The sequence below is a fragment of the Prionailurus bengalensis genome, chromosome D2 (genome assembly GCF_016509475.1).
Source record: "Prionailurus bengalensis isolate Pbe53 chromosome D2, Fcat_Pben_1.1_paternal_pri, whole genome shotgun sequence".
In the NCBI taxonomy this organism is placed as follows: domain Eukaryota; kingdom Metazoa; phylum Chordata; class Mammalia; order Carnivora; family Felidae; genus Prionailurus; species Prionailurus bengalensis.
Window position 1 is genome coordinate 86,911,303 of NC_057351.1, and position 25,313 is coordinate 86,936,615.

The window sequence follows — 25,313 nt, forward strand, 5'->3', positions numbered from 1 at the left end:
AAGCTGCCTCAGGATGCCCAGTGACCCCACACCCTGGTGCCCATGGCCTGTGTGATCCCTTCCCTTCGAGACTCGCTTCTAACCAACAGGAACAGAGGCCGCTTCCGTGGCCAGACCCCAAACAGCGCTGACTTCCTGTGCTAGTCCGGAATCCGTAGCTGGCGCTGATAATGCCCCTGCTCAGTCGGGTCTCAGAAGAGACCGCTACTGCCCTGCTGACACCTCGATGGCAGCTGTGCCCGGATCCCTGTCCCACGGGCACAGGGAGGTCATCAGCGTGCACTGTTGAAGCTCCCATGTCTGTGACAGTTTGTGACGTAGCAGCTGAAAATAGACCCCGCCTATGAGTTTTCTAGGGCTCCTGGGACGAATTACCCCAAACGAGGTGGCCTAACAGCAACAAGTTAATCTCTAAAGTTCTAGAGACCTGGAGACTGAGATGCAGGTCCCAGGACCACACCCCTTCTGACGGCTCCGGGGCAAGATCCTTCCTTGCTCTGCCGGCTTCTGGTGTTTGCTGGCCATCCGTGGTGTTCCTCAGCTTGTGAACACGGCTCTCCCGTGTCTGCCCCTATCGTCACCGGCCTTCCTCCCCAGGGGCATCCGTGCCCCAAACCTCCCTCTTCTCATAAGGACAAAAGTCAGTGCTCGGGGCCCATCCTCATCCAGTGTGATCCCATCTCGACTTGATTACATCCACAAAACCCTATTTCCAAATGAGATCATGTTCACCGGCAGCAAAGGTTAGGACTTGAACGATCTTTTGGGGGGGCTCAATGCCACCCATAACACCCTCAAGTCAACTAACAAATGATGGATGGAAAAAGTATATAAATAATCACTGTGGACAAGGGCCAGGATGTTTCACGTGTTCGGAGTGCAGAGTTGATGAGAAAATCGGTGGGATTTATCAATTTATCAATTTATCAATTCTCAACAGCGGGACTTCAAAGGGCCCAGACACGGCTGAGGGTCACACCTCAGTGATCCTGGGGGACGCGCACACGGATCACAAAGCGATAGGGTAACTGCAGCAGCCACGCCAACGGGGTGTGGCTGTGCTCGCTCCGTCCTTTTATGTCAACGTGACAATGTGACCGTGGATTGGGAAGCAAACCCATCATCTCTGCGGGAATAAACTGGAAAGTACATTCTGGTTCATTCTGTCAGCCTCTGGCTCAGCTACCCACTCCTGGGAATCCGACCCGGGACTTATCCTAAACTCAAACAGCACCGAGAGGATTCTGGAAGGCACAGAACTGGGACACTGAAATGCGGGGTGTAAGATGCTGTAATGACCTGAAAGGCACCTACGCCTAGAAGTCAAATTTGGGGGCGCCTGGGTGGCTCAGTCGGTTAAGCGGCCGACTTCAGCTCAAGTCATGATCTCGCGGTCCGTGAGTTCGAGCCCCGCGTCGGGCTCTGTGCTGACAGCTCAGAGCCTGGAGCCTGTTTCAGATTCTGTGTCTCCCTCTCTCTGACCCTCCCCCGTTCACGCTCTGTCTCTCTCTGTCTCAAAAATAAACGTTAAAAAATTTTTTTTAATAAAAAAAAAAAAAAGAAGTCAAATTTGATTTAGAGTCCAACATGCAGTTACGTGTCCCGAATGCTCCCCAAACAGTACACACCTCAAGACCAAAAAAAGACAGTGGGAAGAAATATATGAAACCCTCCACAATGGCCGAGGCCCATACGGTACTTAGGACGGCCTTTTCTGTCTTCTCACATTTCCTACACTTGTGAGTTTCACGCAGGGATTACGGACGTGTGGAACTGGAGACACTTACTTTTCCTCTCTGATTGAAGGGAAGCGCTCGTGATTGTAATAACTTAAGTGTTTATAGGTCTTCTTCAGAATTGCGTTGACATCTTCAGGTAACTCATGTTTATCCAATTTCCTAGAATGGATTCAAACATTAAATAATGGAGACGTCATGTCAGATTTGTTCAAATTACCCTAAGAGAAACTCCCAAGTCTACGAGCCTGTGTTTCCCACTCAACAGAAGGCCTGAAAAATCGCTCCTCCGTCGTTCCTTCTCTCTCCAAGAGGCCGTCTCCTACTCCTGATCGTCCTCACTCCCAGAGCAAGCTTTCTTCCTGAACAGACCCTCTGCCGGGACCCGAGCCAGAAGACGGCTCCCTCGTGGGCTGGCTTGGCCCTTCGTACCTCCCCTGCCGGGCACCCTGGGTCGGCAACCTGCCTGCTCCCGGACATCTGCCCTCTCCTCACACACGCACCGCCCCTCACACACACTCGTCTCCCACTGCCCTTTCTTCGCACACAGTGGATCCCCCCCCTTCCTAAAGCCCTGTTGCAGGTGTGTGCCCGGGTACATCTCCACTCTTCGTTTGCTCTGACCCACCCCTGTCAGGGTTTTACCCATTCCCTACTGTTGTTTTTCTCAATGTCAGGGTCAAATGTCACGCCTCCCCTGGAAGGTCCTGTCCGACGGTCTCACCCAGCTGGAGAATGTCTCCGCCTCAACCACTTTCCTCACCGATGGCAGCCTCTCTGGCTGCTTCTGAGTCAAGGGAGGCAACGCAGAGGCCCGTCCTCCGGGCCCAGGCCTCAGCCACCCCGGCACGGCCACAGCCCCTCAGGCAGCACAGAGACACTGGCCAGCCCCTCAACTCCTAAACCACTTACGCCTTCAGCACGTTCATGTGGTAGGTGACGGACAGGCTTATGGAGGTTCTCTTTTCTTCCTTTAGCCGAAGCTCATCCAGTAATTCATGGCGCACCTGTTGTCAAACGGAATTGAGCTATTAACTGATTTAAACAAATGATTAGGTAGAGGTCCAGGTGTCCGTTGTTATATTACATACATCCTCCTTTAAAACTAGTATTTGGGGGGCGCCTGGGTGGCGCAGTCGGTGAAGCGTCCGACTTCAGCCAGGTCACGATCTCGCGGTCCGTGAGTTCACGATCTCGCGAGATCTCGAGTGATCTCGCGTGAGTTTGAGCCCCGCGTTGGGCTCTGGGCTGATGGCTCGGAGCCTGGAGCCTGTTTCCGATTCTGTGTCTCCCTCTCTCTCTGCCCCTCCCCCGTTCATGCTCTGTCTCTCTCTGTCCCCCAAAAAATAAATAAACTTTGAAAAAAAAAATTTAAAAAAAAACTAGTATTTGGAATGAGCAAGTGTCTTCTCATTAACTGTGCTCATGTTCGGTTTTCACAGCCAACCCGCGCTGTCTCCCCACGGAAGTGAGTGGTCGATGATGCTCCTCACACAGGTTGTTGGGCTTTACAGCGACTTTAGCGCAACACATTTTCTGCGACCCTTTTCAATTCAATGATGCTGCGAGTGAAGTGTTCAAAGATCACGATGAAAGCAAAAGATTTTGTTTTGTTTTGCTGACGCACGTGCACTGTGTGTATGCTTTTGTGCCTCTCAGTGGGTGGACGGGGCTGTTTGTCTACACCGTTTTCTGAAAATGACACTCAAGAAAATCACTTCTGCCTCCGTTTTTCAACACGCCAGCTTACCATAACAGAAAAGATGTGTCGGTATTTCTGGGGCACGTTAGCTTTTATAAAGGGCGCTGCGGTGGCACAAAACTTCGCGGCCTCCTCCTTTTTCCCAGCTTGTAGATAACACTCCAGAAGCTCCCTGGATGATGCAAAATGCTGGACGTGACGGAATTGTTTTTTGCTGCACGTGTCTAATAACCAGGTTAGTACGCATTTATTATTTTCACATCACACAAGCTTCAGGAAGTCACACGGCTCGGCCCCCGGTGCGGCTCACCGGGGCCGAGAGAGCACACCTACTCCCGGCAGGAGGGAAAAAGGGAATATTCGCACCGAAACTCCCTAAGACGTTTAAAATGAGTTTTTTCAAAAAAACATCATATTCGTATTGATTTTCTCTTAAAATCTCCCCACGTAGCCATAAAGCAGGTGAAGAAAGCGTCTAGGTTCCTGATTCCAACTTCAGGGCAGACCCTCCGGCTCGTCTCGTGGACACCCACCCGGCCGCTGCCCGCACACGGCACTCCCCAAACACGGGGTGAATCTGGCCGCTGCTCACTCCTCCCCGCACAAAGACCGCGTGCTGACATCTCACTGTGGCTCCTCAGGGCCGTCCCTGTGGTGATGCCTTGGCGTGTGCTTCCCTAAACAGGGCCGTTCGGGCTGAGTTTACGTTGCTAAAATGTCTACTGCATTAACAGTTACGGAACGAAGTTTTTAGAACCACGAACCAGGATTGTGACACAAGCTTTCATTTCCTACGTTTTGAGTCTGAACGCTCAGCTTGTGACACCCACATGATCAGCACGCTGCGATTTCATCCCGAGATATCATTAGACAAGCGCACAGAACACGCACTTCTAACTACAGAGTCCAAAGCAATGCCCTGCACCCTGCAGTGTAAGTCCCACCCGGTGAAGGTGGAGGGGAAGCGGGTCAGAGGCTGCACGGGGCCGTCGGGTAGGGACCCGAGGCCGGGCGGGCCACCTCCACTCACAGCATCAGCTCTGCCTGCCACTCTTCGTCTTCCTCCTCGGTTTGGTTTAACACGTTTACGATCTGGGAGAGGCTGGAGATCAGATGGTGATGATATCCCGGCTTGAGAAACGGCCTCACCATTTGCCAGTAGAGGACAGATGCGTTATATACCAGGAAGTGATACCTGCGACCAGAGCAGAGGAAGTCTGAGACTAGGCCACAAGGCTGTCCCCAGCCCCTTCGGGCGTCTCCAGTAGATGGCAGCAGCAGCATCTGAGCTGCCCCCGGCCAACACTGCCAGAGTGAGCAGAACCCTCCCTGGGGTGGCCACGGGCGCCCTGCCCAGAAGGGGTTGGTGGCTCCAAGTTCAGCCCCGGCCATGGTCACCCCGCCACATGACTCCTGAGCCCAGAGACCCCTTCACTCATTCAGTCAATCCAAAAGTGACCAGCTCCCTGTGAAAATGCACCAGTCAGCAAGGTCTCCTTTGGTTCCCAAGGAATAGACAAGAACGGGCAAGAGGAGGGGGAATCAAGGAAAGCCTCCTGGAGGAAGCAACATCCTGCTGAGACCTGACATGCGATGAGCAATCAGCCGGGACAGCAGTGCAGGTGCAGGGTCCGGCAGGCAGAAGAAGGAGAGCAAATCTTTAGGGAGCAAAACTCCCAAACCTGCACACGATAGAGCCAAGTGGGGGAGGAAGAGGGGAGCAGGGACACCCCCGGAAGCTGGGCTTTTTCCTGAGGGCTGGAAGCAGGTGCCGAGCAAGAGAATCACAGCGGCTGATCTGCCTTTCTCGCTCGGGCCTCTCCAAGGGGCCGGCTCTGCCTTGCAAGACTCCAGGCGCCCGGCGGTCCACGCTGCTCCCCTGGTGGGCGAGCGCCGTGGATGCCCGCTCTTACCCCGGATGGAGGAAGGACCCAGGGCACGGCAACAAAACGAGGCTGTCTGCTCCTTCAAGGGGCTAACTCGGAGCCCCTCTCGTTCTCTGCCAAGCTGCACCCTCGTCTATTTGTAAAGACGGTCCTGCCAGCCGCCAAGGCTGCCGGTCGCCCAACAGGCAGTCTGCAGGCGCCCCCAAGATCCCCTGGATGCAGGCTGCCTGCCACTCCCGCTTCACGGTTCCAGGACATGGTCCCCTTGAAATACCCACTTCCCTTAGCACACGTCCCCAGTGAGGAGGGTCTGTGGGGCTGGGCCCGGTACCCCAGCACCCACAGTAGGGGCTGCCAGAGGGGGCCGTGAGCAGCACCTACTAGATCACCGGATGCGTGAATCTGGGATTTATTTACACCTGAACCTCCTTTAAATGTTGGATCCTACTTAAGTAGGTTGTAGGAACATCAGTTCGTATGCAAGCTTAACAGCTTCGAGAGTAGTTCTTGAAAACCGAAACGCTGATTAAGTAGAAAACGGTGCTGGAGCGTTAGCCAAATCACCACAGATACGAGGCCTTGGCCCGGGCCATCCACCGGGGGGGGGGGAAATAGGTAAGTGGAGGCAGCAGGGGGAGGGGACCCTGCGGCTGAACCCTCAGAGAGGCCCAGAAAGTAAGGGAGCCACGGAGACCGGGCCAAGGAGAGGTTCCCAGAGAGAAGGCAGACAAAAGTCACGTGCAGACCACAGAAACCACAGAACAGAGGAAACGATGAGGCTGGGGGGGACGATGCGCCTGTGAGGCCCAGCTGCGCACATTAGAGACGAGCACACAGCCGTACGTGCGCCCCAAACACAGACCAGGACAAGGAAAACCCCTACAGTCTGAACAGGTGCCAGCACTCGGTGACCCCTGATTTGGTACCTTTTACACAAGCCCCGTCAGAGACAGCCGAGTCCATCGGGCCTACCTGGGTTCTCCTTTCGCGAAGTTTATTGCTTTCATATACTGAGTCACGCAATTTTCAAACTCCTCCTAAAACGACATAAAGAATATGCACAATTACACTGAATCTGCCACTAGAACATCGACCGTGGCTCGTGGTCCCTTTGGTGACCATCAAACCGCACTACAGGCTGGCCTGGCACCCCGAGTGTAGGCAGGCGGGGCTGGGGCGCATGCGCTTTCTCTGCAGGTTCCCCTCTGCCTGGCCCGAAGGCGGCTTTTCCAGGCATGACCCCGCACAAATGTCCAACGGGAGCTCAGGGAAAGGGCGGGAGCAGGAAACTCGGCCAGTTTCCCATCGCTGAACACGACGCCGCTCACCTGCCTCTCCAAGAAGAGTACTTTCGGATCTGTCTAGCCCGACGCATTTTGGAAGCGGGGGGAGGCCTGACTATTTCGACACAAGATGTAAAATTTCGAGGAGGCTCAAGGCAGCCTGGCGGTTTGGGGGGGGGGCGGGGAGCTGAGCGGGACAAACAATTAGGTACTGATTTGCGAATGGCCAACGGGCACGTGGTGTGGCCTGTCTCACTGACGTGCTAAGGTTGTGCACAGGAAGATGGCACGCTCAGACGCACTGATAAAGGACATGGGGCCTCTCACCAGGTTTTCGGTGGACTTGGGGGCGCAGAGCTGGGCCCGGCACAGGTGCGCTCGGCCCAGGAACTGGGTGACCGGCCCCTTGGCCTTGAAGTACATCTGGATGCAGTCCTCGCTCATGTCCGGCTGCCCCATCTGTGAGACCACACGGCACCATGGAAGGCCCCAGAAAGCCGCCCCTGGCGGCCCGTCTCCCCTCCAGCAAACCCCTGAGGGAGTGGCTGGAGGACCGATCTGACGACAGGGAGCCAGCACCTTCCTGCCCCACTTCCCGCTTCCGGTAAACCCAGAACAGAGACCTCCAGAAGGCACCCCCCCCCCCCACCAGGACCCCGGGGAGTAGGTACCTTCAGGGCCTGTTCCGCACACAGAACAAACAGGTCAGGGCTGAAGCTTTCTGTGGGGTCAAACTCGGATTTCCCCAGGTTGGCCGACTTGATCAGCTGGTAGGCCCTCTGCAGGGAGGCAGCATCTAGGCGGTCGACATGGAGGCGGGTTTGGGCTGGGGAAAGCACGCCTGGCACCACTGAGCAAGGTGGGGACGGGCGGGAGGGTGAGGAGGGGTCTGGGGTCCTCCCTGCACGGCCCCCTGCCCCCTCCAGCAGCCCGAGCCTCAGCAGCGGCCCTGACAACGCCTCCTTTTAAAAGGGCGGCTCGGTTTACCGTCGCCCAGGTCAACCAAAGGCGAGAAGCGCGGGTTTCACTCGGTCACTGTGTCCCGCGGCAACTGGAGGGGGCGGGGGGGGGGAGGGGTGGAGCGGGGCTCGGCGGGTCCCAGGGCGTCTCAGGGTCATGGGTCTGGCACCTGCTGGAGCTCCCCAGGGTCGCGGGGGTCCCAGCGCTGGGGTGGGGAGGGTTCAGGGGTCGCGGGACCTGCCAAGGTGGGAATTCGGAACCGGGCGGGACCGGGCCCGCCCGGGGCAGAGCGGAGGGTCGGGGCCCCCGCCCACCTTGCTGGCTCTCGGCGTGGGCCAGCTCCTGCGTGATGACCAGGTCCATGGCGCTGCGACCCCCGGCTGGTTGGCTTCCTCCCTCTAGTGGCTGGCGGTTGCCTAGCAACCAAGGGGGACGCGGAACCGGTCCTACGGGTCGGCGACGGGGCCACACTACTCGGGAAGCGAATCGCCACCGGGCGGCCATCCCACGTGCGTTCATCCCAGCTCCGGGGGACGAGGACTTGGGGGCGGGGCCGCGGCCCCGGGGGGCGTGCCCGAGCTGGCCCGCGCCCCCCCACCTCTCAGAGACCCCCGCCCACCCCCCTGGACGGCGCTCCAGCCGAGCCTCCCCGCGTCCCCGCCCGGCAAGGATGCCCCGAGTCTGGCCCTGAGCCGCGGCGGACCGCGCTCACAGGACCCCGGAATGCATTCCTGCCTGCCGTAGCTCATTCCCGCATCCATCCATCCATCCATGCATCCATCCATCCACCCACCCTACAGACGGCAGTTCGCCCCTGCCTGGGCCGGGGCTGGGGCGCGGGGGAGCCGCCCTGCGGGGAGAGGTCATCAGGCTAACCGTGAATGCCGTGCCTAGGGGTCGGCTCCCGAGGGGGGTCGCGCGAGCACGGGACGGGTGAGCAGAGATCTGCAAGGGAGAGGAGGCTCGCCACCGGGGGACGAGAACAGCACCTGTGCAGGTCCGGAGCGGGGAGGGGCGCTGGGGAGGGCGACTGGGCTGGGCTGGGCTGGGCTGCGGGGGGGGGGGGGGGGGCGGGGCGCGGGGGCGCCAGGCGGGGGCGGGTCCCTCTCCTCCCGGGGCGCTGGGCGCCCGGTCTCCGCGTTTTCTGAGGTCAGGCGGAGACTGTCTTTGGGGAGGGTGAAGGCTCGCCCACATGCCGCGGGCAGGAGAGGAGAGCGGGTGTGGGTGACGAGGGTGGGGCCAAAGAGGCCAGGAAGCCGAAGCCCTGGGGCTACGGGGGTGGCCTGGGCGTGCACCGGCGCCCGCCGGGAGCTCCAGGAGCGGACTGGGCGCGTGGCAGCTCCGGAGCAGGTCGTGGGCGTTCCGTCTGGGCACGCGGGATGCCGAGGTACTCGAGCTCACGTTCGCGGGAAGGCTCCCGGCTGAGCGGACGGCTCTGAGCCGAGGTGCGGCCTGCGCACAGCCGCACTGCTGTGTGCGGAGCTGGGCTGCAGACCAGCCTTGCAGCAGCAGGGAGCGCTGCGGGGGAGACGCTGGCGGACCGAGAGGTGGAAGGGAGGACTGCAGGGCCGGGTCTGGGAGCCAAGGTCGAGGGAGGGCGTTGGCTCGGTCAGATATGGCCACGAGGTCAGTAAGAGGAGCACTGCGAAAGAGCGGTTGGGATTAGCAAGGTGAAGGCTGTGGGTGACCCAAGAATAGCCATTTCTCTGCAGGGGGGTGGGGGCGGCGCTGGAAGAGTGAGCGGCGTCCGGAGTAGAGGGAAGGAGGGGTGCAGGACTTTTTCGAGAAGTTTGGCTTCTCATGGAGCCCAGGGACAAGAGGCAGTGGTGATGCAGGGACTTTGTCGTCTGGGGAGGGGTCTTTTTAAAGGAATAAGACGATCCCTTTTAAAGGTGATGGGTTTTTATTGGCTAGTATGATCCTGTGGCAGATACAAAAACAGGAAACGACTGATAAGTGAACTTAGCAAGAGGCAGGACACCACATCATGTGAATATCGATCGTATCTGTAAATACCAGCAACAGACACAGAAGGACAGAAGCGCACCATTTAGAATAGTATCAAGGACAAGCCACCTCGGGACGAATGTAACAAAAGATGTGTAAAGTCACTGCACTGAAGTTACAAATCGTGGTTGAGAGGCCGCGGTCGGGGGCGGGAAGACTTGGATTGGGGCGATGTCCTTCCCGGAAATCCGCGGCTGACTTAAAATACACATGGAGGGGTGCCTGGGTGGCTCAGTCGGTTAAGCGTCCAACTTCAGCTCAGGTCACGATCTCACGGTCCGTGGGTTCGAGCCCCGCGTCGGGCTCTGGGCTGACGGCTCAGAGCCCGGAGCCTGCTTTGGATTCTGTGTCTCCCTCTCTCTCTCTCTGCCCCTCCCCTGTTCATGCTCTGTCTCTGTCTGTCTCAAAAATAAATAAACGTTAAAAAAAATTTAAACAAAAAAAATAAAATACACATGGAAACACAAAGGACTTAGCGCAGCCAGATGGCCTTGGAGGAGAGCAGTGTTGGAGGGCTCACACCACTTCATTTCAGGCCTTCCTGGAAGGCTGCAGCATTTAAGACAGTGTGGGCCAGTGGAGCAGAACAGAGTTCAGAACCAGATCCCACGTCCATAGTCCACCGATGGCACCAGATGCGCTGATTCAATGGGGCAAAGGAGCCTTTTCCGCAACGATGCCAGAGCCCCTGGGAGGTGGGTGGGCATGGGGACACGCAGCCCCTGCACCATGCCGGGCCGGAACTTTCATTTGAGCGGGGTCATAGGCTTACAGGGAATGGAAATGTTTGAAAGAGTGAAGCAAAATATCACACCATCTTGGAGCAGGCAGAAGTTTCCTACCTAGGGCACGAAAAGGGAAACCATAAAGGAAGAAAATAAATCTGTCATCAAAAGGAAAACCTGTGCTCCTTGAAAGACTGTTAAGAAAATGAATAGGCAAACTGCAGATCGGAAGAGAAAATTCACAATAAGTACACCTGACACAGGAGTTGTGCCAAGGTTATCTTTTTAAAAGCCAATAAAGCAATAACAAAAGGCAAAAACACACAAAAAACCTGGGCAGAAGACAGCAAATAGACACAGGACGGTAGAAGATAGGGTTATCTTGTAAGCACACGAAAGGGGGCTCGGCGTCCTGAGTAATGAGGGAACTGTTGCACATTGCAATCAAAGTGAGAAACCGCTATAGGCCCAGGAGAATTGCCCAAGACTGACCATGATGAACATCGGTGAGATACAGCAACTGGGATCCTAACACGCTGTTGGTGGGAGCATAAAATGGTACAAACGCTGAGAACCAGAAAGTTCTTGACGAAGTTAAACACGACCCCACGATCTTACTTTCAGAGCTTTCCCCAAGAGAAATGATGTGTCTGCGTTCATATTAGCCCCAAAGAGGAAACAACCCAACTATCCAACAGTAAACAAACTGTGGGGTGCTCGCACAATCACCTCTCAGCCACGGAAGAGACTGAGCCGGGGACACCCCACCACCGAGGCAGATGCGTCTGAACAGCGGAGAGCAAGGGAACCAGGAGTCAAAGAGTCCTCTCTGCGGGCCCATTTCCACCCGGTTCTAGAACGGGCAGGAGGAACCAAAGACCGTGGGGATCAGGGTGGGGCTAAGCGCTCAGGGGTGGCAGGCAAGTCCACGCCTTTTCTGGGGTGTCGGGCACCCGGCTGTATTCCCCTCAGAACTCCCCTGGGGCGCCTGGGGGGCTCCGTCGGTTAAGCCTCTGACTCCTGATTTCAGCTCCGGTCATGACCTCACGGTTTTCGAGATGGAGCCCTGTGTCAGGCTCTGCGATGACACTGTGGAGCCTGCTTGGGATTCTCTCTCTCCCTCTCCCTCTGCGCCCCCCCTTCTCTCTCTCTCAAAATTAGTAAATAAAATAAAACAACACCAAACTCCCTGGAGTCACCGTTCACCGTGGGGCATCTTATGTTACTTCAGTTGTACCTTAAGGACGAACCAAGCCAAAGGAATGCCAAGCCCCGGGCTCCAGGAAGGCTGGCCTGAGAGGGAGCGGGGCCCCAGGCCAGGCGGGCAGGACCAGGGCGGGGGGCAGCAGCGGGCACTTGGCCCGCGAGGCTGCAGGAGCTTCTGCCAGCCTCTGGCGCCTGAGAACATGTGGCGGGGCTGCTGGTCCGCCGCGGTGGGAGCACTGCCGGTCGGGGCTGGGCACGGAGGAGGGCGGACCAGAGGCCCCAGGAGGTTAGGCCCCCTCGAGGCCAAGGCCCCCTCGAGGTTAGGGCCCCTGCCCCCATGAGCTCCACCCACCTGCTCCCCCCCAGGATGAGAGATCCCGATGGGGTCCTTCTGGGAGGGGAGGTCGGTGCAGCCCTGCAGGTTCCCACGGGTGGTCCTGGGGGCACCTGGGACCCGGGGCCAGTGGGGGGGTGGGGAGCGGGCGGCCGCGGCCTGTGCAGCAGGACCAGGCTGTGACCCGGCCATGTTGGGGGGGGGGTGGGCACTGGCCTGAGGGTGTGGGGCTGCCACTGGGTGAGCCCAGGAGGACAGACAGAAGAGGAAAACATCCAGCAATGTTAAAGCGTTAGCTGAGCAGCGCGAACAGCCCGCCTCCCAGACTGTGGGACGTCCATGCTGCTCCGAGTACCGTTCATCTCTCTTTACGCTCTCTCCTCTCATTCTTCTGCCTCAGGAACAGACTCTGATTTTTGGCAGGCACAAGCCTACCTCACTTCCCTCCTCCCTTGTTGCCAGTGTGGCCAAGTGACCAGGTTCTGGTCACTTTGAAGCAGTTTTAGGGGAGTGTTCTCAAGGGGAGAGCAACCGTTCATGGGTCCTTTTGCCTGCTGGTGGAAATGTGGCTGTGAGGACTGGAGCTTGAGCAGCCATTTTGTGTCATGAGGAAGTAACTTCCATGCTGTGGATGGAGAAGCCCGGCTCTCCCGTCTGTGGGGAAGCTACTCAGTCCTGAGAGGCCTTATGGGAAAAAGAAATAGACATTTCTCTTGTTAAATCTGCTGCTGCTTCCTTTTTCCTGGGACACTCCCAAGCGATGTCCTCAGCAGATTTCTGGCAAGTATTGTGTCTGTGTTCTTAGATAAAGTTTGAAATTCAAAGCCTGATGAAGCATCTGTACTTGCATGTATACGTACGTACACGGGGTAACATGAGGTCCCTGGGGGGGGGGGTATGTATGATAATTCTGCCTGGGTGTGATTCTGAAACCCAAGCGCCCTATTTTCGTCAGGGTCTACAATCACGCACCGCCTCGGAGGTGGAAGGCTCAAGTCCCCGTTAGTCAGCTACGAGCTCCCACAGGGACTTCTCAAACGTGTCTTTGTTTATTCCGAGAGACACTTGGCACCGTGTGCACAGCGATTATAAAATATTCATCCCCCAAGGAAGCATCTCCCAACATCATATAGTAAGAGGTTTTCCAAGTCCTAGAGCATTAAACATTAAAACTCATTTTCCTAGTTATACAGGGGCCTTAAGCATGAGGCGGGGACACAAGGTTCTTGTGTTGCTGGCTGGTGTTCCATTTAGTAAAGACAATTCGGGTCAGGCCCCACCTGCTCTTTCCCCTGTTTGGCGTGAGAACACGTGTGTTTCCTTCTGAAAGTCCACTCCTGCCGGGCCGGTGCTCCTCCCTGTCCGTGCTCTGACCCCAGACGCCTCGAGGGAAGGCCGCTCAACGCCACCAGGCGGTCCGGCCTCGCCCACGTAGGGACACGCTGCACTCCGGGCGCTCTTGACCTCGCTGTTCCTCGCGCCTCCCTGGCCGGTCTCCGGGCGGCACCCGAGCCCACCTGCAGCAGGAGGTCCCTAACGTGCGCCCTGCGTGTCCCTCACAGCGGCATTTCGGCCACTGGGACCGCGTCCTGCGTCTGGGCCCCAGGCCCGCTGTCTCCGTCCGCACGGGCTGCACCCAGTATCTCCACCGCGGGCGCCTGGGACAATAGGACTGTCTGTCTCCGCGCAGCCCGGGGCAGACGTCCGAGATGGCGGCCAGGCCGGGCTGGCTCCTCCTGGGGCCGCGGGAGGGGTCCGGTCCTGCTGACAAGTTGCTGAGAATCTGTGCCTCCAAACTGGTAGGGAAAGGGGCCGTGCCATCTTTTCAAACAGTTCAGAAGCTCGTCCTTGAGTCCTCTACGCTCTTGGACTGCTTTCGTAACATTGTGCTCATCTGTTCCCTAAAGTCGCCGGCACTGGTGACGCTGGACGTGTTCTTTCGTGTGTTTTGAGCAGGTGAGTTTGTGGGTGTGTGCACGCAGGTGTGTACGTGTGGGGGGTGCACATGCGTGTGAGTGTAGATGTGCGTGGCTGTGTGTGGGTGTGTGCACATGCATGTGGCTTGCATGGATATGTGTACATGTGGTTATGTGTGCGTGCATGGGTGTGCATGTGTGTGTGCGCATGGGTGTGTAGGTGTGTGGGGTGTGTATGTGTGTGGGGGGGGAAGTGTATATATGTGTGCATGTGGGTGTGTGTTTGTGGGCGCATGGGTGTGTATGTGGGGGGTGTATATGTGTTGCACATGGGAGTGTATGTGTGTGCGTGGGTGTGTGTGTGCAGGGGGTGTATATGTGTGTTGCATGGGTGTGTATATGTATGCGCATGGGTGTGTATATGTGTGCGCATGGGTGCGTATGTGGGGGGTGTATATGTGTGCGCATGTGGGTGTGTATGTGTGTGTGTGGGTGTGTGTGTGGGAGGGTGTATATGTGGGTGTGTATGTGGGGGGTGTATATGTGTGTTGCATGGGTGTGTATATGTATGTGCGTGGGTGTGTATATGTGTGCGTATGGGCGCGCATGTGTGTGGGGTGTGTATGTGTGTCTGTGGGTGTGTATGTGGGGGGAGGTGTATATATGTGTGCATGTGGGTCTGTGTATGTGGGCACGTGGGTGTGTATGTGGGGGCGTGTATATGTATAACACATGGGAGTGTATGTGTGTGCGTGGGTGTGTGTGCGCGTGGGTGTGTATATGTGTGCGCATGGGTGCGTATGTGGGGGGTGTATATGTGTGTGCATGTGGGTGTGTATATGTGTGCACGTGGGTGTGTGTGTGCGTGGGTGTGTATGTGGGGGGTGTATATGTGTGCGCATGTGGGTGTGTGTGTGTGGGTGTGTGTGTGGGAGGGTGTATATGTGGGTGTGTATGTGGGGGGTGTATATGTGTGTGCATGTGGGTGTGTATGTGTGTGCACGTGGGTGTGTATGTGTGTGCATGGGTGTGTATGTGGGGGGTGTATATGTGTGCGCATGTGGGTGTGTATGTGTGTGTGTGGGTGTGTGTGTGGGAGGGTGTATATGTGGGTGTGTATGGGGGGGTGTATATGTGTGTGCATGTGGGTGTGTATATGTGTGCACGTGGGTGTGTATGTGTGTGTGTGGGTGTGTATGTGGGGGGTGTATATGTGTGCGCATGTGGGTGTGTATGTGTGTGCGTGGGTGTGGGGGGGGGTGTATATGTGGGTGTGTATGTCGGGGGGCGTATATGTGTATGTGTATGGCTGTGTATATGTGTGAGCGTAGGTGCGCGTGCTCTCGCCCAAGTGTGAGGGAGGGAGAGTCACAAACTTGACGACTGTTTCCCTGTGATAGTTGGCTTCTCCCAATTCCACCTGTATTTTTCTGGAAAAGCATCTATGTCACCCAAACTTTAGAATGCACAGACCTGAACAAAATAGTCTTTATGGTTGTTTTTCGTTTCCTTGTGTCTAGGGTTATCTCCTTATTATCATTTCTTTATTTTGTGTCTCTTTTTTTCCTTCTTGGTTAGGTTAGCTAAGCTAACAGGTTTTGTTTTTTTTTTATTATCTTCCTCTTTTTAAAGAATGAGCTTTCGGGTGTATTTACTGATCCTACAATTTGTTGTTGACCAATTTCTTCTTTAATTCTTACCCCACCCTTTTGTCACTTAACTTGGCGGTACGTTTTGGTTCTTCTTGAGTCACATGCCTCATTAAATTATTTTCACCTTTTCTTGTCAATATAAACAAGGGTATGAACTTGCATCGGAGCACTACAGATCCCATAATTTCTGATATGTAGTCTAAAAGCTTAATTCTCAGGCGGGCTCGGCCAGGGCAGCGTGTGACTCTTGACCTCGGGGTTGTGAGTTCGAGCAGCACCTTTCGTGTAGAGATTACTTAAAAATAAAGTGTTGGGGCGCCTGGGTGGCGCAGTCGGTTAAGCGTTCGACTTCAGCCAGGTCATGATCTCGCGGTCCATGAGTTCGAGCCCCGCGTCAGGCTCTGGGCTGATGGCTCGGAGCCTGGAGCCTGCTTCCGATTCTGTGTCTCCCTCTCTCTCTGCCCCTCCCCCGTTCATGCTCTGTCTCTCTCTGTCCCAAAAATAAATAAACGTTGAAAAAAAAAATTAAAAATAAAGTGTTAAGGGGCGCCTGGGTGGCTCAGTCGGTTGAGCGTCCGACTTCAGCTCAGGTCACGATCTCGTGGTCCGTGAGTTCCAGCCCCACGTCGGGCTCTGGGCTGACGGCTCAGAGCCTGGAGCCTGCTTCCGATTCTGTGTCTCCCTCTCTCTCTGCCCCTCCCCTGTTCATGCTGTCTCTCTCTGTCTCAAAAATAAATAAACGTTAAAAAAAAATTTTTAAAAAGTAAAGTGTTAAAAAAACCCTTGATTTCCAAATTGTGAAACACGCTCTGCTACTCGAGTATCGAGTGGGTCTGTGGCACTGATTCCTTCACTCCTTTGGCGAAGAAACAGGGACAATGACAGTCAGCACAGGGATCTGCGGAGCATTTTTCTGGCGGTCACAGTCAAGGTCACCTGAGCTGTGCGATGTGGCAGATGCGTGGCTGGAGGGACGCGAGCCCCTGGCGTGGCCCCCGGGCTGCAGCAGAGAAGCCTCGGGCCTTGTTTCTCTGGCACCGTTCTGTGGCTGATCTTGAAGTTTCTCTGCGGTTTCTCCGCACGGCTGTTCCAGGGAATCTGCAGTTTTTTCGAGTGTTTCAAGCACGCGGGTCCATCTGCCTGTGAGCCCAGAGCCACAGAGCTGGGGTGAAGCAGGCTCGAGCGGGCGCAGCCAGAGGGAACCCCCAGTCCCAGCCCCCCACACCCTCCTGTACCCGAAACGGGGACGCGCCCTCTGTTTCCAGTGGGAGGTCCAAGGCACACACAACTTCTCCACCTGTTTAATGCAGGCCGCCCCGCACACCCCGCTCGGGCCCCACAGCCTCACGGGCGTGGAGACCAGGCGCCCACGTAGCCACCGACCCTGGACCCAAAATGGCAGCCTCTTTTGGAACTGCTCAAAAACAAACATCAACTGAGTGCATTTAAGGATTTTATCGGGTTTCTTCAATGATTCCTGAGTTGGGCGGCGTCCCACCCAGCAGACAGGAAGGCGCTCGACGGGCCGGACGCGATGGAAAACTTAGAGGCGGACGAGCAGGTTACGGTAGCCAAAGGCGGGTTGGTGGGTCGCTCTTCTTCAGGGGACGGCGGGGGCCGATCAGATGACCTACCCCGCGCGGGCCGGGCGGTTCCCGCCTCACTGCTGTGAGGATCCATTTCTGGGGGAGCCTAACCTGTCTTCAGGCCTCGGGTTGGTGACGCGGGGCTTAGCGTGAGCGACTCCAGTCTGGGCCTGTTGTCTTGTTTTTACAGAACCCTGCGGGAAGGTGACTTGGGGGCCCTCTCTCCTGATGGGTCTCCAGTGTGGGAGCGGCTCACTGCCTCCCCCACCCACCGGGACCTGAGGACGTTGCCCGCTGTAGTCGGTAGAGCTGGTGGGCTGATGGCTTTCCCCTTCAGGCCCCGGTCTGAGGATGAGAACAAGCAGGGGAAGGATTCCCAGAGGGGTTTTCATTGTGCGCAAAGCACAAGGCAAGGAGAACCTTCCAGAACTGCAGCTTTCCCCTCACTGTCCCCACAGCAGGATTTGGTGGAGGAAGCAGCCAAACTCAGACATCATCGGTGGAAAATGTCCTGCAAACAGGAGACATCTGCTGGCACGCTTCTGGCGGGGGGCACGGGGGGGCGCTCCGCATGGCCCCAGCCCCACCCTGGGGAGAGAGGTCTTTGGGTCACGGCCCAGTTCTTTCGGCAGAAACATCTGGGAAGAAGAGAGATGCTTCCAGGAGGCCCTGGCAGGATGGGACCCCCGGGAGGGTGTCAGGGCCACGGACACCTGCACAGTCTGGAGCCAGCACTCGGTCACCTGTGCCGGGCATCGTGCCTAACGCACAGCTCCAGGCCTGCTGCGGGCATTAGGGTGGAGAGCAGGCCCCTGTGGGCAGGGCGGACGCACGGGTGGGCGATGGGGTGCAGTTTCCAAGGGCCCAAGCCTGAGCAAGGCCCTGCTGTCACCTCTCCCCACCGACCGGGCCAGATGCCCCCGGGACCGCCCCCGCCCCCAGCTCGGGAGCCCCCAGGCCTGGCCTAGAGCACCACACTTGGTGTCCTGCACCCACCGCCTGTTTGAGGAGGCCCCAAATAGTTCCCTGTGTGTTCAAGTCTCCTAACCCCTGCCCCCTGCTTGGGGACCCCTGCTCTGACCTGGGCAGCTGCCCTGGACCCGTCGGGGCAGGCAGGCAGCCTGGCACTCTCGGGGAAGGGGGACCATCCATCCGGGACAGGCCCGCCTGGGAGGGTGGGCCCGTGGGGCTGTCGTCCAGGGGGTCTGGAGGTGGGGGAGGGGCAGACGGGGCCCTTCTGTCCCAGGCAGCTCCCGAGCAGAGGGCCTGGTGGTGGCGAAGCGGGGAGAAGTGGCCCGAAGGAGGCTTGTTCAGTGGAGGACAGGGCTGACCTTGCAGGGAGAGTGGGGGTGCGGTGTGGTTCTAACCAACTGGCTGGACAGGAGAGCCTCACAGGGCGACGGCCCCAGGAAACAGTGCCCCCGCGGTCCCAGAGCTCTGGCACTTTGTCCTCTCCCAGCGACGTGGGGGGGGGGGGTTCCCTCCATTGTCGGCCGCTCCGAGGGTGTGGGACATGCGCACCAGCCGCGCCCCGGCTCCTGTCGGCAGAACCTCAGAGATCCCTTCTGGTGGCTCACTGCCCCTCCCCCAGAGAGTTAAAGTTTACTATCAAAAATGTATTCGGAGGGAAAGTCAGGAAAAAGTCACTGTTCCTTAGACAATTCTAATTCTTACTCAAGAGGCCTTTGATCTGAAGAAGGAAGAGAAATAAGCCTGTCAGTTCCAGCAAGTTCTCTGCCTCAGAGTGGATGGTCACCCTGCCCTGCCCTTCCCCCTGCCCCCCACCCAGGGCCCTGGGTCTCTGTGCTGCCGGGGGTGGATGGCACGCTGTCCCTCTGGGTGCACCTGACAGGCGGGGGCAGGTGGGGACACCTGTCTCTCTGTTGCTTTGTCCACTGTCACCTGCGGCTGAAAGACTGGAGGGAAAGACGTTCTGCGTTCCAGAACAACAGAGATGAGACTCAGCCACAAGGACCCCGGACAGAGGCTCCCCCACGGCGGCAGGGGTGACTGGCCAGCACTGCCTCCCACACCTCGGGGCACCTGCCTTCTAACGAGCACGGTGGCCTTCTCCGGCCGGGACCCGGACTTCCCATGGGTCCAGCCACCTGTGGGAGCCTCAGGTGTCGCGGGAACCGTGCACCCACGCGGGGCGGACACCTGCCTGGACACGGCTTCCAGCCTGACCGTGTTTAGAACCACAGCACTTCCAAAAGAAACAGAAATGTGCCCCCCCCCCCCGCCTGAAGAGACCATGTGTCCTACACATAAGGTGCCGTCCACCCAGGACAATGCCCAACAGAGAAGTCCGTGTGGGAGCCGCCAGATGCTGGGGATGGGGAGGAGTCCCCTGAGGACCCAGGTACCCTCTTTGGGATTCATGCAAAGTCCGTGGTCCCACTGGCAGGAGCCGCTGAGACGCCGTCACTTGTCTTTTTTGTGCGAGGTCGGCCAGCCCCAGCTCTGGGTGAAGATGGACAACTGGAGACCTGAGCTTCCTCTCTCGCTCCTTCCTTGACGCTGTCAGGGGACCGGACAGGCGGCAGAAGCCTGAGTCCACGGCCACGGTGGCCCCAGTGACCTCCCTTCATTCCCAATTTACGTGGTGTCTCTGGGATTGTGCCTCCGGTGCGAATAGTGGCCAACCCCAATCTTGCCCAGGTCCGGGCCGGGGGCAGGCGGGGAGGGAGACGCTGGGTCCTCCTCTGGACCCGGCCCCTGTCTGTCTCCCGTCCAGTGGGCGCGGCCCCTGGGAGCAGCCTCACACCTGCTGACCCAGACTCACTCACCCCTGTCCTGGGCCCACCTTGGAGGACAAAGTGCTGTGTGGCAGAGGGGGCTGGCAGGTCCGTGGGAGGGGGGCAGACGGGCCAGGCTCGGGGGCCCTGCCGGGAGGGGCACGCGGGCTCTCCCGGAGCTCAGCCTTGTCCCAGAGACTTCGGTCTCAGCACTCTCTGGGCCGAGCAGGCAATGTCCCAGCAGAACGGGGCCGGTGCTGTCCGTGACTTCCGTGGGGCTGTCAGACGGCTCCTGAAGCCAGACGCCCAGGCCGCGGCTTCAAGGCCGCCTCTCAGCTCCTGGTCGGCACCATGCTGTGCCCTCTGTATACAGTTTGGCAAACCAGTCACAGGCAGGTCACAGATGGCCCCGACTCCCAGGCGAGGGGCGCCCAGGCGGGGCTCTAGGACATCAGCCTTGAGGAAGAGCAGGCTGGAGCGTGTGCCGCGGGCATCTGGTGGGGCCGGGGAGACCCCGCAGCGGCCACTGCAGACCTCAACGAGGCAGGGGTGTCCTCAGCCTCCCAACGTTTGGACCAGGGGCCTCTGGCTTCACCCTCTCCCAAGAATGAACGGTTCTGTTGGGGGGGGGGGCGGTGCAGAGCCCTGAGTGCCCCCGGGGACTTCCCGTCAGCGTCTCCATCCAGCCTGGCCGCCGCTACCTCTGGAGCTCTGGCCTTCAGTCCGCTGTCGCGTTCCCGCCTTGCGTTACCACCTGTCACGGTCGCCTAAGAGGTGAGGGGACGCTGGCTTCCAGCCGCCCGCGTCACTCAGATTTAGAGTTGGCAGATTTAACAAATCACACACATGCACAGAGAGGACACCCAGTCAAATTCGAATTTCAGATAAAACATTACTTTTCAGTATAAATATGTCCCATAAAACACGGTCCTGACTCAAATGTTCGCACAGCTCATACTCATGCTAAAAACATTATTTGATGTTCACCTGAAATTCTAATTTAATGAGGTATCTTCTACTTTGCCCAGCAGCACCGCTCAGAACCCAGCACCTTGCAAGGACTGGAGGCTGGGGTTTCGCAGAGCCGTTCGTGAAGACATCGGAAGGGCAGCCTTGTCCACAGAGACACACGGCGGTCAGCGCGGAGGAGGCAGCACAGGCGATGTGAACAGGGGAGGCGGTGGGTGGAAAACGGTTTTTGAGAAGACATTTGGAATTCGTGTATCCGTCAATAAAAGTGTGAGGAGATTTAAATAGCATACGCGCACCCTAGACAAACTGAGGAAGTGTCAGCATCCGTTGAACTTGGCAGGAGCACAGGAGCGTTGGCGCCCTGGGTCACCGCGGCCATGCCCCGGCCCCCGGGAGAAGCTTCCCCGCGAGGCGCGTCCTCACAGGGGGAGGACCAGCCGCACAGACCGAGGCACAGAATCCACAGATCATTTGGGGGGAAGAGAAAAAATAAAAACAATACAAAACAGAAAGTGTTGCATAAAAATTCAAAAATAGGAATAAATGCAAAATATAAATAAACCACAAATAGATATAAATACATAAAATATAATAAGACCAGAGTCATATCAGTAAATGTTATGGGCCTGACCCACACCTGCTGAATGCAAAAGACTGACATGGGACCACAAAGTTACCTCCTGTTAAAGCAGGACCCGTGACCACTTGAGTGACCCAGAGAGATGGGACAGAAGAGAACAGGCCAGAGATAGAGTGCATCCTGCCATCAGACAAGGTTAAGGTCGAATTAAGAAAGCATCAGTAAAAACAGTAGAAAGTATTCATAACAAGAAACTTTAATTCTGTCTCAGCTAATGACGGGCCAAGAAGGCAAACGTAAAATGTTATGTATCAGCTAGAGGCTCCAAAGGGGACCTATATCATATGCTGAGGATAGAGGAAACAACTTTTGTCTCAAGAGCCTGTGGACATTCAAATACTGATCCCAAATGAGGTTCCCCAGAACCCCTTGAACAGTCTCCAAAGTAGAAAGAGTGCAGAGAACGTTGTCTGATCATGACAGCAAAATCAGACATCAAAACACAGCTACAGGGGTCAGTCGGTTAAGCGTCCGACTTCGGCTCAGGTCATGATCTCGTGGTCCATGGGTTCGAGCCCACATTAGGCTCTGTGCTGACAGCTCAGCCTGCTTCAGATTCTGTGTCTCCCTCTCTCTCTCTCTGTCCCTCCCCTGCTCACACTCTGTCCATTTCTCTCTCAAAAATAAATAAACCTTGGGGCGCCTGGGTGGCTCAGTCAGTTAAGCGTCCGACTTCAGCTCAGGTCACGATCTCATAGTCCGTGAGTTCGAGCCCCGCGTCGGGCTCTGGGCTGATGGCTCAGAGCCTGGAGCCTGCTTCCGATTCTGTGTCTACCTCTCTCTCTGCCCCTCCCCCGTTCATGCTCTGTCTCTCTCTGTCTCAAAAATAAATAAACATTAAAATAAATAAACAAAATAAATAAATAAACCTTAAAAAATTAAAAAAAAACCTACAACTACAAACAGCCTTACTAACCAAATAAAAACACCTGTGTCTCAAACAACTCTGAGATTCAAGAAGAAATCAAAACAAATTTATTAAATAGAGCATCTCAGAAATAACCAGAGGAAAAGTCATACACATTACAGCCAAAGACAGTCCTCTGAGAAAAAATATGTTTAAGATTGTGAACCAAACAGAGTATCCACCATCCAACTGAAGTTTTAGAAAGAACACCATTAACATAAAAGCACAAGAAAGGAACTTAAAAGGTAATAATAAAAATGATTGGAAAACAGAAGAACCAAAGAAATCCAACACCAAATTATCCTGTCGCCAATTAAGAAATGTCGAAAAAGCACAAATGTGCAAACTAATAAAGGATACAGGAGGAATCGCTTACAGCACCTCGTTTATGTGGATGCTTTTCCAGGAAAATGTGAAGCAGGAGGGCACCCGGGAGGAAAAAGCCCGTCAGTGGATCCGTCCCCATGGAAGACGCAGTGACCGTGACAGAAGGCTGTGCACCCCGAACCCGGACCCGACGTCACCAAGGGCAGGGCGCAGAATCTTCACGGAAAAGCTAACTCCGTTGCTATTTCCAGGAGATTGGAGAAAAGGGAAGGATCCGCCACATTCTTGGATACAGAGACTCAATCTTACGAAGAGATTAATTCTTTTAAACAGAATTAATAATTAATGCTATTTAAACTGTCTCAGGGCGGAGAAGAAGAAGGAAATCTTCCAAATTACGTCCATTAAAGCAGAACAACATCGATATTTAATTTTGACAAAGGTAGCACAGAAATGAAAGCTCCAAACCAATCTTGGATGTGAATATCAATGCAAGAATCTAAAATAAATACAATATTAGCCAGTAGAATCTAACAGAAAAGAAAAAAAAGAAAAGAAGAGAAAAGAAGAGAAAAGACCGTCCAGGTGGGCTCATCCTGGGAATTCAAAGGTAGTTTAACACTCAGACATTTTTTTCTTCTAAGTCAACATGTAACGAGCATCGATAAAAAAAAAAGCATGATTATTTCCAAAGTGCCTAAAAGGCATTTGATGAAATCCAGCGTCCATTCTTGATTGAAAGCTCTAAGCTAATTAGGTCCACATTTGCCAGGATCCTAAGGAGAGACTATCGTTATTCTCATTAAGTCAGAAGCAAGACAGAGATGTTCAATATTACTTTGATACAATTTGATAAAGTAAAGGAATCAGAGGCATAAAGAGGGGAAAAAAAAGGAAGTAAATTGGCTTTTGTTTCAGGAAGGCAGGGCCGTGTGCCTGGCCACTCCAGGGGCATGTTACAAACGGGAGGATTAAAAGGCCGGCTGCGAAATTACTCGTAACAATCCGCAGATGTCCTATGAAAACAGTGACCAGTTAAAAGCAAAATGGGAAAACGGCCCTGTTTGCCATAACCATGACAACACTGGCACTCGAGTCCCAGGAAGAAACCTGACAAGAAATAGGTTAGATATTCACAAAGAAAACTTTAAATGCTATTGAAGTTCAGAAGAAAAATAAAAGAAACTGCCATGTTCATAGAAAAGGCCAGTATTACAAAGATATTCATTCTCCCTAAATTAACCTGTAAACTGATGTAATTCTAATAATAGTCCGTAAAAGGGTGTGTGTGTGTAAGAACTGATCACGTTCGTTCTAAATTTTATCTTGACAAATACATATGCCTTCAAAACGTTCTGTAGCAAAGTCGAGGTTAGACCAGTCCTCCTGGGTAACAGACGTTTTGTGAGGTCAGGACGTTAGACTGTGTCCTGGGGCACGCACACAGCAGCAGGGCGACTGGCACATCCAGGGTCAGGCTGGAGGTGGCCCTGCCACCAGAGCTTGGGAGCCAGGCGGCCAGACCTCACTCCTACAGCAAATGGTCCTAGGGGAATCCACAAATGAAACAGAAAAGCTGAATGGGATGGGAAATTCCAGAAGAAAGCAGGAGAGTGACAGACGCGTAGTCCAGTCGAAGTATGACACAAACTCAGACGATAGATGACCACAAAAAGACAGCCCGGAAACTTCAAAATGAGAAAAATCCCACTGTGAGGGGGTGAACGGACAAAGGAACCCCTGAGGACACTTTGCAAAAGGCAGTGAGGGGAAGGCTGGTTTCCTGGTTAATGTCTACAAACCGGTCGGAAAGTGACCCTGCGCTGGCAGGAGCGTAGGCACGGGGGTCGGACCGGTGGTGCAGAAGGAAGGAGACGGAGCTGGGCCTGAGCCGCACTGTCCGCTAAGAAGAGAGAGGAAAACCCCGAGGTCAGGACCACACTGGTCACGTGTCTGCGTGGGAAGGACGGTGGTTTGGGGAGAAGGCGGACGGACCGAGGACACACACACGGCACCCCGGTGAGCAGGGCCGGCGGCGACCCCGGCCGGCCGCACCCCCTCTGCCCAGAGCTTCCACGCGCGGCCTGTGGCACTGGGTCCCCACCCCGCACCGCCCCCCGCCCCCGCCGGCGTCCCCACCCTGCCGTGCGTGCAGGGAAGAGGTGTCCGCACCACCAGCGTGGCCGTTACCAGCACGACTGGTTACACGGGACCCGACGCCGGTGCCCGCGTGGGCTCTGCCTCCCAAACCGGGCTGAGCCTGTCCCTTCTCGTGCCCCCAGTTCTGCCACTGCGCCCCAGATGACCGCCTCGCCCCTCTCCGGCCCCTCCGTCTGCTCCCACCCCAGCCCCCGTGTCCCACCACACGGGGCAGCCTCCATCCGGGGTTCAGAGAGCTCCCGCTTCCAGAAGGGACGGGGTCTGTAACACCTCACGGTGTCCTCGGAGCGGCCGCCGGGACAGGTGGGGGCGGGAGGTGCCTCCTTCCGCAGCCCCAGCTCCTCTAGGCCCGAGGCAGGACCCGGAAGGCACGCCACGCGGGGCAGGTGCTGGGGCCGCGGCCGGGGCGCTGAGGGGAGGAGGCGGCAGGCGCCCCGCGGGGCTCGGGCTCTGGAACCGGACCCGCGGGCCGCTAACGCCTCGTGGGGCAGCTGCCGGCCACTCGCTCAGCCGCCACGCCCCAGTTTCTCCGTCTGTAGACTGGGGACGCTGGCCCTGCCGGGGGGGCCCTCTGAG

General features: G+C 56.2%; 1 protein-coding gene across 3 annotated transcripts in view; it reads right to left on the reverse strand.

Annotated features, from left to right (window-relative positions):
• Positions 1-8,006, reverse strand: part of CFAP46 (cilia and flagella associated protein 46) — a 96,450-nt gene extending 88,444 nt beyond the window's left edge. Inside the window, exons 1-8 of one of the 3 annotated variants that reach the window (XM_043597948.1) lie at positions 7,882-8,004; positions 7,279-7,403; positions 6,935-7,066; positions 6,297-6,361; positions 4,469-4,633; positions 3,487-3,610; positions 2,649-2,743; positions 1,788-1,898 (exon numbers count right to left, since the gene is read on the reverse strand). In XM_043597948.1, the coding sequence (XP_043453883.1) occupies positions 1,788-1,898; positions 2,649-2,743; positions 3,487-3,610; positions 4,469-4,633; positions 6,297-6,361; positions 6,935-7,066; positions 7,279-7,403; positions 7,882-7,930 (866 nt within the window). In that variant the 5' untranslated portion in view covers positions 7,931-8,004. Of the gene's footprint in view, positions 1-1,787; positions 1,899-2,648; positions 2,744-3,486; positions 3,611-4,468; positions 4,634-6,296; positions 6,362-6,934; positions 7,067-7,278; positions 7,404-7,881 lie in introns of all 3 variants that reach the window. The other 2 variants (XM_043597947.1, XM_043597950.1) reach the window with 2 other exon arrangements.
• Between the last annotated feature and the right edge of the window lie 17,307 nt (positions 8,007-25,313).